At 43.4% G+C, this 19,561-nt stretch overlaps 1 protein-coding gene across 1 annotated transcript in view; it reads right to left on the bottom strand.

The window, feature by feature from the left end:
• Positions 1–11,366: 11,366 nt before the first annotated feature.
• The window catches only part of LOC118357648 (TANK-binding kinase 1-binding protein 1-like), a 117,115-nt gene continuing 108,920 nt past the window's right edge, over positions 11,367–19,561 (bottom strand). Inside the window, exon 10 of the mRNA XM_035734971.2 lies at positions 11,367–19,526. Within this exon, the coding sequence (XP_035590864.1) occupies positions 19,398–19,526 (129 nt within the window). The 3' untranslated portion in view covers positions 11,367–19,397. The remainder of the gene's footprint in view (positions 19,527–19,561) is intronic.

The raw sequence follows: 19,561 nt of genomic DNA, 5'->3' as shown, positions 1-19,561 counted from the left end.
TTCATCTGCTTTTTACTGAGGAGTAGCTTCCGTCTGGCCACTCTACCATAAAGGCCTGATTGTTGAAGTGCTACAGAGATGGTTCTGGAAGGTTCTCCCAACCTCTGGAGCTCTGTCAGAGTGACCATTGGGTTCTTGGTCACCCCTCTGACCAAGGCCCTTCTCCCCCGATTGCTCAGTCTATTAGAATACATAGAGAATATTGATGTAACGTAACGAAATGTGGAAAAAGTCATGGTGTCTGAATACTTTCTGAATGCATGGTATACTGAACAAAAATATAAACGCAACATGCAAAAAATTCTACAATTTTACTGAGTTACAGTTCATTTAAGGAAATCAATTGAAATAAATTAATTGTGCCTTAATTTATGGATTTCACATGACTGAGCATGGGGGGGCTTGGAAGGGGAAAGGTCAACCCACTTGCGAGCCAGATCCACCCACTGGGGAGCCAGGCCCAGCCAATCAAAATTGGTTTTCCCCCACAAAGGGCTTTTTTACCGACAGAAATGCTCAGTTTCATCAGCTGTCTGGGTGGCTGGTGTCAGACGATCCTGCAGGTGAAAAAAACGCATGCGGCGGTCCTGGGCTGGCGTGGTTAGATGTCGTGTGCCGGTTGGACGTACTGCCAAATTCTCTAAAATGACATTGGAGGGGGCTTTAGTAGAAAAATGAACATCCAATTCTCTGGCAACAGCTCTGGTGGATATTCCTGCAGTCAGCATGCCAATTGCATGCTCCCTCTGTGGCATTGTGTTGTGTGACAAAACTGCACATTTTAGAGTGGCCTTTTATTGTTCCCAGCACAAGGTGCACCTGTATAATGATCATGCAGTTTAATCAGCTTTTTGATATGCCACACCTCTCAGGTGGATGGATTATCTTGGCAAAGGAGAAATGCTCACTAACAGGGATGTAAACACATTTGTGCACAACATTTTTGAGAAATAAGCTTTTTGTCCTTATAGAACATTTCTGGGATCTTTCATTTCAGCTCATGAAAACATGACACCAACAGTATACATTATGATTGTCACAATCGTCGTATGGAGTAAACCAAAACGCAGCGCGAATCCATTATTTTATTGAATGACGATAAAACATGAAGAACACTTAAACAAAGTGACACTATGACACCGAGCGCAACCACAGGCAACTACACATAGACAATAACCCACGAAGCACAATACAAAACAGGCTACCTAAATATGGTTCCCAATCAGAGACAACGACAAACACCTGCCACTGATTGAGAACCATATCAGGCCAAAACACATAGAAACAGACTAACTAGACATGCAACATAGAATGCCCACTCATATCACAACCTGACCAAACAAAACAGAAACAAACAACGCAAATAATGGTCAGAGTGCGACATTGATTTGTCAATAATTAATAGTTATTCCCTAACAATTACTTCTCGGGTACATGGGGACTTTTTGTTGAATAATTTCAAGTAATTGTTAATACCAAATGAGTGTAAAATTAAGGAATGTAAAATAAAACAAAATCTAGGGCCCAACAGAGAAGAGATGATTACTCATTTTTTTGTTAGGCTGCATAGCTCTAAATTAAAACAGTGGCTGAATAAAATTAATGTTATTGGCTAAGGTGAAATGTTGTAAAAAATGTGTCGAACAGCACAGCTCAGTTCCTGTTTCCTTTTCAAGAGACATAAACACATGTTGTCCTCCTCTTCTTTCTTTGCCATTTCAAAATGTTAAAATTTGTAATTCGTGCTACAATATTCATTTATTTAAAAACAACAAATTTACACAACACATTTGATTGAATATATTTGTAATACTTGTGTTTTTCGACCAAATGTATATTTTGGAGCCGTGATCAATTTGGGCGCACATAAAAGTCGAACACTTGAGAGTCGAACACTCTGTATTCTTAAAAAATGTGAAGGATCACACTTTTAGATATTCTTCACACTTTAGGGTGCAAAGCTGACACACCACAACACAGTAAAATACTTTTACCAGTGTTAACCTCACTACGAGGTCTTCTTTAGTTGTTTTTGAAAGGAAATTGTGTAGTTTTAAAGCACCTAACCACAGCACACTTCAAATACAGCATTTAAAAAATGTTTTACAGATTCATTGATGTACTTGTCATACAGACTATTATGAAGGTGTACAAGTAGATAACATGTGTGTATGTACACACACACACACACACACACACACACACACACACACACACACACACGTGTATCCTGATTTCTTATTTTTTTGCACATTTGTCACACTTAAATGTTTCAGATCAAACAAATTGAAACATTACACAAAGATCACCCAAGTAAACACAACATGCAGTTTAAGTGATGATTTTATTTATTAAGGGGGAAAAAAAAGCTATCTGAACCTTCATGGCCCTATGTGAAAAAGTAATTGCCCCCCAAACCTAATAACTGGTTGTGCCACCCTCAGCAGCAACAACTGCAATCGAGCGTGTGTGATAACCGGCAATGAGTCTTTCACATCGCTGTGGAGGAATTTTGGCCCACTCTTCTTTGCAGAATTGTTTTAATTCAGCCACATTGGAGGGTTTGATAATCAACCGCCTTTTTAAGGTCACGCCACCCACAGCATCTCAATCGGATTCAAGTCCGGACTTTTACGAGACTCATTTTGTTGTTTTTAAAGCCATTCAGAGGTGGACTTGCTGGTGTGTTTTGGATCATTGTCCTGCTGCAGAACCCAAGTTCCCATCAGCTTGAGGTCACGAACTGATGGCCAGACATTCTCCTTCAGGATTATTTGGTAGAGAGCAGAATTCATGGTTCCATCAATCACAGCAAGTCGTCCAGGTCCTGAAGCAGCAAAGCAGCCCCAGACCATCACACTACCACCACCATATTTGACTGTTGGTATGATGTTTTTTTTCTGAAATGCTGTGTTACTTTTACGCCAGATGTAACGGAACGCACACCTTCCAAAAAGTTCAACTTTTGTCTCGTCAGTCCACAGAATATTTTGCCAGAATATTTTCTCAAAAGTGAGAAGAGACTTTATGTTCTTTTTGGTTAGCAGTGGTTTTCGCCTTGGAACTCTGCCTTGGATGCCATTTTTTGCCCAGTCTCTTTCTTATGGTTGAGTCATGAACACTGACCTTAACTGAGGCAAGTGAGGCCTGCAGTTCTTTAGATGTTGTTGGTTTTTTTGTGACCTTTTGAATGAGTCGTTACTGTGCTCTTGGGGTAATTCTGGTAGGCTGGGAAGGTTCACCACTGTTCTCCATTTGTGGATAATGGCTCTCACTGTGGATCGCTGGAGTCCCGACGCTTTAGAAATGGCTTTGTAACCCTTTCCAGACAGATAAATGTCAATTACTTTGTTTCTCATCTGTTCCTGAATTTCTTTGGATCGCGGCATGATGTCTTGCTTTTTGAAATCTGTTGGCCTGCTTCACTTTGTCAGACAGGTTCTATTTAAGTGATTTCTTGATTCAACAGGTCTGGCAGTAATCAGGCCTGGGTGTGGCTAGTGAAATTGAACTCAGCTTTCCAAAAAATGTGATTAACCACAGTAAATTCATGATTTAACAAGGGGGGCAATTACTTTGTCACCATAGGGCCATGCTTTTTTCCCTTAATAAATCAAATGATCACTTAAAAACGGCATTTTGTGTTTACTTGGGTTATCTTTGTGTAATATTAAAATTTGTTTGATGATCTGAAACATTTAAGTGTGACAAATATGCAAAGAAATAAGGAAGGGGACAAATACTTTTTCACAGCACTGTATATTTTTCACTGGTACTAATATATATATATATATTATATATATATATAATATATATATATATATTAGTACCAGTAAAAGGTTTAGACACACCCACTCATTCAAGGGATGTTCTTTATTTTTACTATTTTCTACATTGTAGAATAATAGTGAAGACATCAAACTATGAAATAACACATATGGAATCATGTAGTAAAAAAGTGTAAAACAAATAAAAATAAACCATCTCAATAAACCAGCTTAATCTCAACCAGCTTAATGAGATAGTCACCTGCAATGCATTTCAATTAACAGGTGTGCCTTATTAAAATTTTATTTGTGGAAATTCTTTCCTTCTTTATGCGTTTGAGCCAATCAGTTGTGTTGTTACAAGCTAGGGGTGGTATACAGAAGATAGGGCTATTTGGTCAAATATATTATGGCAAGAACAGCTCAAATAAGCAAAGAGAAACGACAGTCCATCATTCCTTTAAGACATGAAGGTCAGTCAATACGGAACATTTCAAGAACCTGGAAAGTTTCTTCAAGTGCAGTCGCAAAAACCATCAAGCGCTATGATGAAACTGGCTCTCCACTACAGGAAAGGAAGACGCAGAGTTACCTCTGCTGCAGAGGATAAGTTAATTAGAGTTACCATTCTCAGAAATTGCAGCCCAAACAAAAGTAAGACACATCTCAACATCAACTGTTCAGGGGAGACTGTGTGAATCAGGCCTTGAATCAGGCCTCAAATTGCTGCAAAGAAACCACTACTAAAGGACACCAATAAGAAGAAGAGACTTGATTGGGCCAAGAAACACGAGCAATGGACATTGGACCGGTGGAAATCTGTCCTTTGGTCTGTTCAGTCCAAATTTGAGATTCCAACCGCCGTGTCTTTGTGAGACGCAAGGTGATCTCCGCATGTATGGTTCCCACCGTGAAGCATTGAGGAGGATGTGTGATGGTGTGAGAGTGCTTTGCTGGTGACACTTTCTGTGATTTATTTAGAATTCATGGCACAATTAACCAGCATGGCTACCACAGCATTCTGCAGCGATACGTCATCCCATCTGGTTTGTGCTTAGTGGGACTATCATTTGTTTTTCAACAGGACAATGACCCAAAATACACCTTCAGGCTGTGTAAGGGCTATTTGACCAAGGAGAGTGATGGAGTGCTGCATCAGATGACCTGGCCTCCACAATCACCCGACCTCAACCCAATTGAGATGATTTGGGATGAGTTGGATCGCAAAGTGAAGGAAAAGCAGCCAACAAGTGCTCAGCATATGTGGGAACTCCTTCGAGACTGTTGGAAAAGCATTACTCATGAAGCTAGTTAAGAGAATGCCAAGAGTGTGCAAAGCTGTCATCAAGGCAAAGAGTGGCTACTTTGAAGAATCTCAAATCTCAAATATATTTATGTCACGAATATCACCGAAGGTGACTCCCCTTATTGTTCGGGTGGCGCTCGACGGTCGTTGTCGCCGGTCTACTAGCTATTGTTCTGTGTTCCTTTGGTTTCGTCTGATTGGTATCACCTGTTTCTTGTTTGGTTGTTAGGGTAGGGTTATATATAGTTTGTTCAACCCGCTTCTGTTTCGTGCGGGCTTGTTGTTCTGTTCTTTGTTTGAGTGTATTTTGTTTGTATTTTGGGTTTCACGCTGTCCATTTATATTTCTGATCATTTGTTTTCCTACTTTTGTTCATGTTATGTTTCCGAGACATTAAAGCGTGTTTTTTCCCACATCTTTTGCTCTTTGCGCCTGACTCCACACCTCTTCACTCATTTGTCGTAACAGAAGCCCGCACCACGATATGGAGTCAGCAGGAGCAGCGACCACTCCTCTTCCCACTATGGAGGAGAGAGTCCTTCATCACACGTCCATCCTCCATCGCCTAGGATCAGCGATGGATCAGATGATGGAGAGGATGGATCGTTGGGAGAGGAATGGTCTCCCTACTACCCCACCGACCCTCCCACCAGCAACTCTACCATCTCCCCCATCTGGATCCGGTTCCAGCGCTCTGCGGATTACGCCTCCGAGGGAGTACGATGGAGCAGCGACGGGGTGCCAGGGATTCCTGCTTCAACTAGACCTCTACCTGGCCACCGTTCGGCCGGCTCCCTCGGAAGAGGAGAGAGTGTGGGTCCTCATCACATGCCTTACCGGTAGAGCCCTGGAGTGGGCTAATGCGGTCTGGAATGGGCCCGACTCAGCGAAGGACAATTACCCGGAGTTCACCCGCCGTTTCAGGGCCGTGTTCGATCACCCTCCAGAAGGTCGAGCGGCGGGTGAGAGATTGTTCCATCTCAGACAGAGGACGAGGAGCGCGCAGGACTTCGCGCTGGAGTTCCGGACCTTGGCCGCTGGAGCAGGGTGGAACGACAGGGCCCTGATAGACCATTACAGATGTAGCCTGAGAGAGGACGTCCGCAGGGAGCTGGCCTGTCGGGATACTACACTTAGCCCGGATGGACTGATAGACCTGTCGATCCGGTTGGACCATCTGCTAGCTGCTCTCGGACGTTCTGAAAGGGTCCTGTCAGTTCTACCTCCTGACCCTCCTGCTCCTATCCCGATGGAGCTAGGAGGGACCGCGTCTAGGGAGATCGGAGGAGGAAGCTCCTCCTGTACCAGTTGTGGCCGGAGAGGGCACACGTCTGGTCGGTGCTGGAGGAATTCATCTGGGAATCGAGAAGGCAGGCAGAACACTCCTCGGTCACCCCAGGTGAGTAAGCACCACACTCTCCCAGAGTTTCCTGTTGGTCACATGTTCCTATTAATTTGTTTCCTTAATTATTCTCCTTCTCTCCAGCATAAGGCACTGGTAGATTCAGGCGCAGCTGGAAACTTTATAGATCGCGGACCCCCCTTTTCCCGTGCACTCTTTAGATAGTCGACCATTAGGGTCAGGGCTGGTGAGGAAAGCCACAATTTCATTGGGGATGATTACGCAGGGGAATCACAAGGAGCGAATTCGTTTGTTCCTTATCGATTCACCTGCGTTTCCAGTGGTACTGGGGATTCCCTGGCTAGCTATTCATAATCCTACGTTTTCGTGGAAACAGGGAACTCTACAGGGGTGGTCTGATGAGTGTTCAGGCAGGTGTGTAGGGGTTTCCATCGGTGCGACAACGGTGGAGAGTCCAGACCAGGTTTCCACCATGCGCATTCCAGCTGAGTATGACGATTTGGCTATCGTTTTCAGTAAAAAGAAAGCGAACCAATTACCACCCCATAGGCAGGGGGATTGCGTGATAAACCTCCAAGGTAACGCTGCACTCCCCAGGAGTCATGTGTATCCTTTGTCCCAGGAGGAGACGGTGGCTATGGAAACTTATATCACCGAGGCTCTGGGACAGGGGTACATTCGGCCCTCCATGTCACCTGTCTCTTCGAGTTTCTTTTTTGTGAAGAAAAAAGATGGTGGTTTGCGTCCGTGTATTGATTATAGAAATCTAAATTCCATCACGATGGGTTTTAGTTACCCACTACCTCTCATTGCTACGGCAGTGGAATCATTTCATGGAGCGCAGTTCTTCACTAAACTGGATCTCAGGAGTGCTTATAATCTGGTGCGTATTCGGGATGGAGATGAGTGGAAAACTGCATTTAGCACTACTTCTGGCCATTATGAGTACCTCGTCATGCCATACGGTTTAAAGAATGCTCCAGCTATATTTCAATCCTTCGTGGATGAGATTCTCAGAGACCTGCACGGACAGGGTGTAGTGATGTATATTGACGATATTTTGATATACTCCGCTACACGCACTGCGCATGTATCTCTGGTGCGCAAGGTTCTTAGACGACTGCTGGAGCATGACCTGTATGTGAAGGCGGAGAAATGTGAGTTTTCCAAACAATCAGTTTCCTTCCTGGGTTATCGCATTTCCAGCTCTGGGTTGGTAATGGAGGGTGACCGCGTAAAGGCCGTGCGTAATTGGCCGACTCCGACCACGGTAAAGGAGGTGCAGCGGTTCTTGGGGTTTGCCAATTACTACTGGAGGTTTATCCGGGGTTTTGGTCAGGTAGCTGCCCCTATTACCTCACTGCTGAAGGGGGGGCCGGTGCGTTTACAGTGGTCAGCAGAGGCGGACGGAGCTTTTCATAAGTTGAAGGCGATGTTTACTGAGGCGCCGGTGTTGGCGCATCCGGACCCTTCTTTGGCGTTTATAGTAGAGGTGGACGCATCCGAGGCTGGGGTTGGAGCGGTGCTCTCACAGCGTTCGGGTGCGCCACCGAAGCTCCGCCCCTGTGCCTTTTTTTTGAAGAAACGCGGGCCAGCGGAGCGGAATTATGATGTGGGGGATAGGGAGTTGTTGGCTATGGTTAAGGCCCTGAAGGTGTGGAGACACTGGCTTGAGGGGGCTAAGCACCCTTTCCTTATCTGGACTGACCACCGTAACCTGGAGTATATCCGATCAGCTAGGAGACTGAATCCTCCTCGTCAGGCAAGGTGGGCCATGTTTTTCACCAGATTTCGTTTCACTATCTCGTATAGACCAGGTTCCCTCAACACTAAGGCCGACGCGCTGTCAAGACTCTATGACACTGAGGACAGGTCCATCGATCCTACTCCCATCATTCCGGCAGCTAAGCTGGTGGCACCAGTAGTATGGGATGTAGACGCGGACATCGAGCGGGCGCTAAGGGAGGAACCTGCGCCTCCACAGTGTCCGGAGGGTCGTAGGTACGTGCTGCTGGCTGTTCGTGATCAATTGATTCGATGCGCTCATTGTCTACCCTCGTCGGGTCACCCAGGTATTTTTAGGACAGTGCGAGGTCTTGAGAGGAAGTACTGGTGGCCCACTTTGAGGAGGGATGTGCGATTCTATGTTTCCTCCTGTTCAGTGTGCGCCCAGAGTAAGGCTCCTAGACACCTGCCACGAGGTAAATTACAACCTCTTCCCGTTCCACAACGGCCGTGGACCAATCTATCGGTGGATTTTCTTACTGACCTTCCCCCCTCTCAGGGTAACACAACGATCCTGGTCGTTGTGGATCGGTTCTCTAAGTCCTACCGTCTTATCCCATTGCCCGGTCTCCCTACGGCCCTACAGACTGCGGAAGCTCTTTTCACCCATGTCTTCCGGCACTACGGGGTGCCCGAGGATATAGTTTCTGATCGGGGCCCCCAGTTTATCTCCCGTGTTTGGAGGGCATTTATGGAACGTCTGGGGGTCTCGGTCAGCCTGACCTCAGGGTATCACCCGGAGAGTAATGGGCAGGTGGAGAGAGTGAACCAGGAGGTGGGTAGGTTTCTGCGGTCGTATTGCCAGGACCGGCCAGGGGAGTGGGCGAGATATATTCCCTGGGCAGAAATAGCCCAGAACTCACTAAGCCACTCCTCTACCAACATGTCACCATTTGAGTGCGTGTTGGGGTACCAGCCAGTCCTGGCACCGTGGCATCAGAGCCAGACTGAGGCTCCTGTGGTGGAGGAGTGGGTGCAGCGCTCTAAGGAGACCTGGAGGGCTGTCCAAGAGTCATTACGCCAAGCGAGTATAAGGCAGAAGAAGAGCGCGGACCGTCACCGCAGTGAGGCCCCCGTGTTTGCACCTGGGGACAGGGTCTGGCTCTCGACCCGAAACCTGCCCCTCCGCTTGCCCTGCCGGAAGCTGGGTCTGCAGTGTATAGGGCCATTTTCTGGCCTGCTCGCCTCCCTACCACTGAGGAAGTACAGTTCCCGCTCAGCCCAGTCAGAACTGTTCGCTGCTCTGGCCCCCCAATGGTGGAACAAACTCCCTCACGACGCCAGGACAGCGGAGTCAATCACCACCTTCCGGAGACACCTGAAACCCCACCTCTTTAAGGAATACCTAGGATAGGATAAAGTAATCCTTCTCACCCCCCCCCCCTTAAAAGATTTAGATGCACTATTGTAAAGTGGCTGTTCCACTGGATGTCATAAGGTGAATGCACCAATTTGTAAGTCGCTCTGGATAAGAGCGTCTGCTAAATGACTTAAATGTAATGTAAATGATTTAAAGTCCTGAGGAGAATAAACGAGGTTTGTTATCGATTATTACTTCCTTCGTATTATCGTATTAACCCCTCGTTTCATGTGTCTCTTCTCAGGCCGGTGGTAGCTGGTCCCATGCAGGAAGGTGAGGTTCCGGAGGTTCCTCCGCCCCCTCTGGACATCGAGGGGTCCCCGGCGTACAAGATACGAGCTATTCTGGACTCGAGACGCCGGGTGAGGGGCTTGCAGTACCGCGTTGACTGGGAGGGGTACGGTCCGGGGGAGAGGTGCTGGGTTCCGGTGAGGGATATTCTAGATCCATCTATGTTGAGAGAGTTCCATCGCCTCCGTCCGGATCGCCCAGCGCCTCGGCCCCCGGGTCGTCCCCGAGGCCAGCGTCGTCGCCGGTCTACTTGCTATCACCGATCCGTTGCTCTGTGTTCCTTTGGTTTTGTCTGATTGGTATCACCTGTTTCTTGTTTGATTGTTAGGGTAGGGTTATATATAGTTTGTTCAGCCTGCTTCTGTTCTATTCTTTGTTTGAGTGTATTTTGTTTGTATTTTGGGTTTCACGCTGTCCGTTTATATTTCTGATCATTTGTTTTCCTACTTTTGTTCATGTTATGTTTCCGGGACATTAAAGCGTGTTTTTTCCCACATCTTTTGCTCTCTGCGCCTGACTCCACACCTCTTCACTCATTTGTCGTAACAATTTAGATTCGTTTAACACTTTCTTGGTTACCACATGATTCCATGTGTTATTTCATCATTTTTGATTTATTCACTATTATTCTACAATGTAGAAAATAGTAAAAATAAAGAAAATCCCTTGAATGAGTCGGTGTGTCCAAACTTTTGACTGGTACTGTATGCGTGTGTGCGTGTGCGGAGTGTAGGAGTTTTTCTTTCATGAGAGAGGAAGGTATGGCCTGTATCACTATTTGAATAGGTCAATACGTGTGGGATTTTTTTGGTACTGGAGCTCTTCAGTCCAGACTATACATGGGTATGTGCGCACATCCTGTGCTCAGCTCTGCTAGGGGTTTGTGGTTAGTAAGGACCGGATGGGTGGATGCTTTGAGCATGTGAGTTCCTGAGGTATAGCTCGAGGTTAGCGACAGAGAGCTGAAGCTAGGAAACAGGGCTATGGTGCAGGGGTAGAGAGGGGGAGCTTGGCAGAAATACTTACTGCAGCAGAGGATAAACATACAGTGCCTTCAGAAGTATTCACAGCCTTTGACTTATTCCACATTGTGTTGTGTTACAGCCTGAATTCAAAATGGGTTAAATAGATGTTTTCCTCTCTCACCCATCTACACACAGCACCCCATAATGACAAAGTAAAAACATGTACATTATTTTGCAAATGTATTTAAAATAAAATACAGAAATATCTCATTTACAAGTATACACATGAGTCAATGCATGTTAGATTCACTGTTGGCAGTACAGCTGTGCGTCTTTCTGTGTAAGTCTCTAAGAGCTTTGCACACTTGGATTGTACATTATTGCGCATTATTCTTCAAGCTCTGACAAGTTGGTTGTTGATTATTGCTAGACAGCCATTTTCAAGTCTTGCCATAGATTTTCAAGCCGATTTAAGTCAAAACTGTAACTAGGCCACTCAGGAACATTCAATGTCATCTTGGTGAGCAACTCCAGTATATAATTGACCTTGTGTTTTAGGTTGTCGTCCTGCTGAAAGGTGAATTTGTCTCCCAGTGTCTGTTGGATAGCAGACTGAACCAGATTTTGCCTGTGCTTAGTTCTAGTTTCTTTTTACCCTAAAAAACTCCCTTGTCCTTGCCAATGACAAGCATACATATAACATTATGCAGCCACTATCAAACTTTCAAATATTAAAGAGTGGTACTCAGTGATGTGTTCAGTTGGATTTGCCCCAAACATAACACTTTGTATTCAGGACATAAACTTTATTTCTTTGCCACATTTTTTACATTTTTATTTTAGTGCCTTGTTGTAAACAGGATGCATGTTTTGGAACATTTTTATTCTGTACAGGCTTCCTTCTTTTCACTCTGTCATTTAGGATAGTATTGCGGAGAAACTATAATGTTGTTCCATCCTCAGGTTCTCCTATCACTGCCATTCAACTCTGTAACTGTTTTAAAGTCACCATTGACCTCATGTTGAAATCCCTGAGTGGTTTCCTTCCTCTTCGGTAACTGAGTTAGGAAGGACGCCTGTATCTTTGTATTGACTGGGTATATTGATACACCATCCAAAGTGTAATTAATGCTCAAAGGGATATTCACTGTCTGCTTTTTTCTATATTTCTATACCATCTACCAATAGGTGCCCGTCTTTGCGAGGCATTAGAAAACCTCCCTGGTCTTTGTGGTTGAATCTGTACTTGAAATTCACTGCTCGAAAGGTTAGGTAGTCAATTCAAATCAAAATAAAATACAAATAAATGTTATTGATCACATGTGCCGAATACAACAGTTGTTGACCTTACCGGGAAATGCTTACTTTACAAGCCCTTAACCAACAACGCAGTTCAAGAAATACCGTTGATAAAATATTGACTAAATAAACTAAAGTAAAGAAAATCAATCAAAAAGTAACACAAGGAATGTACATAACAATAACGGTTATACACAGGGGGTACTGGTACCGAGTCAATGTGCGTGGGTGCAGGTTAGTCGAGATCATTTGAGAGCTGCTCTACAGATGTTGGGTAGTCATAAAAAAAGAGCTGAGATATTTTTGGTGTCTGTATATAAAGTGGTATATGCTGTGGTGGAGTGTAGGCCTATGTGGTCCAGCAAAGCTTTTTGCGTAGATTCACCAAGAACAAACAATCACATCAGATTAAGAGTTGTAAATTGGCAGGCAAATTAGCATAGAAAAAGACACTGGTCCCTAAACCCACTATAAATGCATTGCACTATCAATGCATACTAGTTATCACACAACCTTACTATAACCATAGAGGAATCATCTGAATTGTTTAGTGGGATACAACAGCAGAGCTCTCCTCGAACAGTATGTTTTGGGTGGGGTGAATAACATGTCTTCACAGTCAGCTCAGCTCTCTCTCTCACAGTATGTAGTCAGCACTGGGCTCGAATTAATGTGTCTGATTACAGCTGCTGATGACCCACTGCTCGTGACAGCTGCATGCACAGTGCAATACAGCCCACACAATTCACCACACCTTGTGTGTGTGCATGTGATCTTGTTCTTCTATCCTCGTTGGGGATCTAAAATCCCACCAAAATCTCCACAAGGATAGTAAAACAAGGAAAATTCTCCCTAGTGGGGACATTTCCCACATCGCCACGAGGACAAAGGCTATTTTAAGCTTAGGGGTTAGGTTTAGGGTCCAATTAGGGTTATAATTAGGTTAAGGGGTTAGGGTTTAGGGAGGATAGAAAAACAAGTGTGTGCATGCGAGAGAGAGAGCGCAATTGGGTTCATGCCTATCTGTAGCTTACGAAATAGACAGTAAAGAGAGTGGATTGTAATTCCCAATGTGATTCCGACTGTCTGCTTCCCTCTTGTGCTCAGATTCCGCTCTGCAGTTTGGAGTGGCTCTGGGAGGGATAGATAGAAATATGGGAAATAGACACTACAGCAGCCTGGTAAAGCTTAGCACTGACTGGCCTGTAACTGTTAATCTCTGAATATTCATCACAGTGGAGATCTAATTTTTTGAATGCACAATAAATGCTATCTTGACTACTAAATAGCATTCACTGTGTATCTCTACATATTTATTCTGTATCTCTAATATTTTATCTCCACTGTGGTGAATATTCAGAGATAAACAGTTATCCAGGCCAGTCATTGCTAAGCTTTACCAGGCTGCTGTGAAACCAACCAATTCCAAGAGTAATTTCAGTGCAAGTTACAGTTTATTTATCAGAATATTTACATACTTATGCATCTTTTGTTCTTATACTTTTTCACACATTGTTGAAAGTTGTTGAAAGACAGCAGTTGTACTCACAAAATAATGATTATTCTTCCTCGTTGGCGGCCCTTTAGCTTGTTAGACAGATCTGATGAGTTCTTATCAGTCAGTCGTCATGTGGTCCCCAGAGCCACAGAGAGGCCCCAAAGGGGAGCCATATTCACAAAGCTTTGTCCCCGGAGTCTTTCCAGACGAGGGTTTTCTGTTATCATCAGATCAGTCTCAAAGCTAGAAATCACAGGCTGAGGGTTTGAAGAGTGTTTTTAGACTGTCAACGCCAGTGCTCGATCTGATTTGATTCTTGATGGAGGATTTGAGGAAAAAGAAAAGCGAAAGAGGAAATCTTTACATACTGTATCTCCCGAGTTAACTCTTTGTGAATAGTGGCTTGAGTGTCGGACTCCTATTCCAACGAAGTGTCTGTGTATATGTGGCCATTGAGATGACAACATACTGTATATACTTTTCACTGCTTAACATTGTGAGCTGATAGGCATGTTTGCTATGTACTACAGCTGCTGGTCAACATATTTTGGTCATGAATGTGTTCGTTAGAACAGTATAATCTGTCTATTCATGTCTACTGTATGTGTCATCTCTCTATTCATATCTGTGAGCTTGACATGATTAGTTGGTACTTAAGTCATCATCAAGAGAGATAAGCATGTGTATGCTGTAGACATACTGTACAGAGCCTTCAGAAAGTATTCACTCATTTTGTTGTGTTGCAGCCTGAATTCAAAACGGATTCAATATTTTCTCTCTCTCACCCATCTACACACAATACCCCGCAATGACAAAGTGAAAACATGTACACAATTTCTTCTCTCAAATGTATTAAGAATGAAATACAGAAATCTAATTTACACAAGTATTCACACCCCTGAGTCAATACTTTGTAGAAACACCTTTGGCGGTGATTACAGCTTTGAGTCTTCTTGGGTGTGTCTGTGTCAGCTTTACACATCTGGATTTGGGGATTTTCTCCCATTCTTCCTTGCAGATTTTCTCAAGTTCTGTTAAGTTAGATGGGGAGCGGTGGCGAAGTCTTTCCACAGATGTTCAATGGAATTCAAGACTGGGCTTTGGCTGGGGCCACTGAAGGACGAACATTCTTGTCCTGAAGCCATTACAGCGTTGCTTTGGCTGTATTATGCTTGGGGTCATTGTCCTATTGGAACATAAATCTTCGCCCCAAGTCTAAGGTTGTTAGAACTCTGAAGCAGATGCTCATCAGGGATTTGCCTGTATTCTCCTCTATCCTTACCAGTCTCTGTCACTGAAAAGTATCTCAATGGCATGATGCTGCCACCACCATGCTTCATGGTAGGGATGGTGTTAGACGGGTGATGAGCTTCATGCATTCACGCCAAATAGTTACATTTCTGTCTCACCAGACCACAGAATCTTTTGCCTTATGCTCTCGGAGTCTTTCATGTGCCTTTTTTTGCAAACTCCAAGCGTGCGGTCATGTGCCTTTTTCTCAGGAGTGGCTTCAGTCTGTCCACTCTCCCATATAGCCCAGATTGGTAAAGTGCTGTAGAGACTGTTCCTTCTGGCAGGTTCTCCCATCTCAGCCAAGTAACTCTGTAGTTCTGTCAGAGGTCATTTGGTTATTGGTCACCTGCCATCCCATGTCAACTCCCAAGGTCCTTCCTGATCTGCGTCACACAAAACGGCGAGCGTCACAAACACCAGGAATCTTCGACATAAATTGCTCCAGCTCCATACTTAACGCTACCCCAGGAATCACTCCCTTCAACACTGCCCAACACTACCTAAGCGCAAAGTAAGATACAGGTCTTTCCTCAAGTTGATCAACAAAAAAGCCCTGGTTCCACCCTCTTCAAAAATCTCACTCGCACTGGACCAAACGTATCTTTGCCATAACCATGTCCATCAATGCAAAGCTCAGGCTCCGAGCTCCACACAACACCGTCTACCCCGTCCATTACACCTCCAGAACTCGAACTGACGTCCGGCTCACTCCATTTGATCTTGACACCAATCTTTCTCGACATACCCTCTCCCTTGTTATTGCTAGCTTCAACAGATTCAAACCTATCCTCTGCCTCCCTCAGTCTTTCAACCTCCTCTCTCTTTCCCTGCAATCTTCCTCCCTTAACTAATTACCTGACTCCTTGTGAAAATATTCAACTTTTCCAAGCCAAAATCTATTTTTAGCCTTCAGTCATGCTAAGCCCTGTACTCGCTCCACTTCAAACTCGAGCCATCCCTAGCAACAAAAAAATGGACCTGCACTGTCAACTGTCGGACCTTATATACATAGTTGTGTTTCATTCTAAATCATGTCCAAAACAATGAATTGGCCACAGGTGGACTCCAATCAAGTTGTAGCGACGATTGGAAATTGGATGCAGCTGAGCTCAATTTGGAGTGTCTTAACAAAAGGGTGTGAATACTTGTAAATGAGATATTTCTGTTCTTCATTTTCATTTTTGGGGCGGCAGCGTAGTCTAGTGGTTAGAGCGTTGGACTAGTAACCGGAAGGTTGCGAGTTCAAACCCCCCGAGCTGACAAGGTACACAATCTGTCGTTCTGCCCCTGAACAGGCAGTTAATCCACTGTTCCCAGGCCGTCATTGAAAATAAGAATATGTTCTTAACTGACTTGCCTGGTTAAATAAAGGTAAAAAATAAATAAATACAATTGTAAACATTTCTAAAAACATGTTTTCACTTCGTCATATATTTTCAAAATACATTTTGAATTCAGGCTGTAGCACATCAAAATGTGGAATAAATCAGGGTTCTGAAGGCACTGTATCGGTTATAAAAGAGTAGTGACTGTTTCTTCAGTCAAAGTAATCAAAAGGTATACAATCTAACACGGAATTCTGTACACAGTCAATGATAGCCAATGTTGTCTGTGTGGGCATGGAAGTAATTAATACTATTAATCTAACTGCCCAATCACATATTGTGATATCGTTGTTAGTTACAAATTAGAATATAGATGTACTGTATTACCAGGTGTGGAAGTGGGCGGGAATGTGTGGGAACGGAGTTCCCAAAGTGAAATAATTTTGAGATTTAAAAATGCGTCGTTATTTTGTTTTTACATAGAATCATAGGAATATACATCAGTAAATTCTCAAAGGCTGAGTTTACACAGGCAGCCCAATTCTGATATTTTGTCCACTAATTGGTCTTTTGACCAATAACATCAGATCTTTTAACATCAGATCTTTTTCAGAGCTGATTTGATTGGAATTTAATTTTCCCACCCCTTTATACTAGGTTTTAGGACATATAGTAACCAGAGCCATACACATACATACAGAACCAGTCAAATGTTTGGACACACCTACTCATTCAAGAGTTTTTCTTTATTTTTACTATTTTCTACATTGTAGAATAATAGTGAAGACATCACAACTATGAAATAACACATATGGAATCATGTTGTAACCAAAAAAGTGTTATACCAATCAAAATATATTTTATATTTGAGATTCTTCAAAGTAGCCATGCCAAGACTGTGCAAAGCTGTCATCTAGTCAAAGGGTGGCTACTTTGAAGAATCTAAAATCTAAAATATATTTTGATTTGTTTAACACTTTTTTTTTTTGGATACTACATGATTCCATGTGTGTTATTCCATACAACACTCACTCTGATTTTTGGGGGATATATTTGACATGTATATATATATTAGATATAAAATGCAAAGTGTGCCAGCTTCAGACTGTAAGATTGAGAAATCTTATAACTACTTTATCCGATGTGTTTGCAGGTCGGATCTTCAGGAAGACTAAAGAGACTCCCAGTTGAATCATTGTTATCATATACAAATATATTCCATTCCCTCTTCCATATACAAACTCCTGTCCCACTAGCTATATACAGTATTGTGCAAGCTTAGGAGGGGGAAATTTCACCAACATAAGACATGTTCAGCACAAAGATTTTTTTTACAGATTTTTTTTGCCTCATTACTTACAGATATATCAAATGATACATTATATATCAAATGATACATATTCATTATCTCCAGCACCAAACCAGTGTCTGCATATGTGAAAACAGCGCGTTTCTATGAAATGTGGTTAAGAAGACAAGAGCAAAGGTCCAAAAAATGCTTCTCTGTGACATCACAGGGTAGCATAAAAAAACAAAAAACATTGATTAGCCAGAGGGCATTTTCTTGCTCCTCATTTCACTGTGTATCTCATAGTTGGAACTTTTGATGATGTCATCTGGGAGAACTTTTAAACGTTTATATTTATTTCTACAAGGCATAGAAATGCACCATTTTCACATATGTCGACACTGGTATTGTGCTGGAGATAATGACAATTAGGTTAAAAAGTGGTGGAAATTGCCCTTTAACCCATTACAGTCTAAGCCCTGTCTAAGCCGGTGGGGCGGGGTGGGGTTCTACTAAGCTATATGTAATTGTTTTAAGAAGGTCATACCAAGGATATTTTTTTGCTATTTGATTTTGAACTTTCAAACCCCTTGATGTATCCCCAAAAATATTACAAAATAATTTTGTGCTAAAAAATGTTTGGCCTAACTGCTATTCGCCCATACCAAAAGCATTGAATAACATATTCACTACATGGAACAACAGATAAAGGAAGTTTGTTCTAAAGTGTCTGTCCTATATCTGAAAGATATAAGAAAGATCAGGAAACATTTATTTTTATTTTTTTAACCATGTATTTAACCCTTTATTTTTTTTCAACTGGTACAGGGAGAACTTCAACCGACATGTTCGTGAGAGTCTCACCTTTCCACAGAGGGGTCATATTAGCGTGTATCCCAAACTGTTCGGACGCTACAGACAGAAGTCGGCAGATCGGCTGTACCGACTTCAGACGAGGCCCAAGACGCTTGTGGGGGTCGTAGAGCAAAATAGTTCAGATGCTACAGACAATTTTGTGAGAAGACCAGTGCTCGAGCTCTGTCACCTTTCACCTCAGATGCAAACGTGTGGCATTGGCTGATGCCGTTGAGACACATCCTATGCAAAAACAGATCTCTAGCTAAAATTGATAGATTATTACATGGGGATTTTTGTATTATGCCAATTAAATGTCCGTGGGGCGCAGACATCAACTCTAGGGGGTTAAATAAATAATATAGGGGGGATTATAGGCTTATATAGTGTAGGTTAACTTAATGTGCTCAGATTTATATGGATTTCTGATCAGGCCGCAAGATAATACAGATAATCTGCCTATGCGTTTCACCACAGCAAGGTTGTCATAGCAACTACATGCCCCACCCTGCAGGACAAATTCTTCCCTACATACAATCAGTCACAGTCACAACACTGCCATCCTCTCTTCATAACTCTGACCGCACATTGTCAAGCCCTGAAGAACAAACAAACTGGATTTATCCATCTGGCCCCCCAGATAATTCCAGGAATGAATTGTAGTTGGTCTGTATTTCACAAGCCTTATACTGTACATGGGTAGAGAGTCAAACTAAAGCAGGCCACTTTACAGAAAGTAGTAGTGGTAAGGTGTAAGATATAAAAACAAATGGACTGCAAGTGGCCTGGAACCCTCAGGACATTGTCTGTCATGAACCTCGTAACCATCCTTGTCATTCCCTAAACCTTTTCCCATACATGGACTACTAAACACACAATAAGCCCTCTTGGCTTGTCAAACAAAAGGCACCCAGCTATAAAACAAAACCAAACCTAAAATACTCCACAATGTAAGTCAAGAATTGTTGCAACTAAAAAGAGGGTGCAGTGTTGCCGTGGCGATCAGATCTTGCTGTTCTCCAGGTGCGAGTCGATGTGCTTGATGAGGGCGTCGTCAGGGTAACCCATGGGAAAGATCAGCTGGCACAGAGGGCAGCTTCTCATGTCACTCTCTTCTGTCTCCATCCACAGCTGCAACGAAAACACGCGCACACACACACACACAC

This window comes from Oncorhynchus keta, chromosome 24, assembly GCF_023373465.1.
Source record: "Oncorhynchus keta strain PuntledgeMale-10-30-2019 chromosome 24, Oket_V2, whole genome shotgun sequence".
Lineage (NCBI taxonomy): Eukaryota > Metazoa > Chordata > Actinopteri > Salmoniformes > Salmonidae > Oncorhynchus > Oncorhynchus keta.
This window is presented reverse-complemented; position numbering and strand designations above follow the sequence as displayed.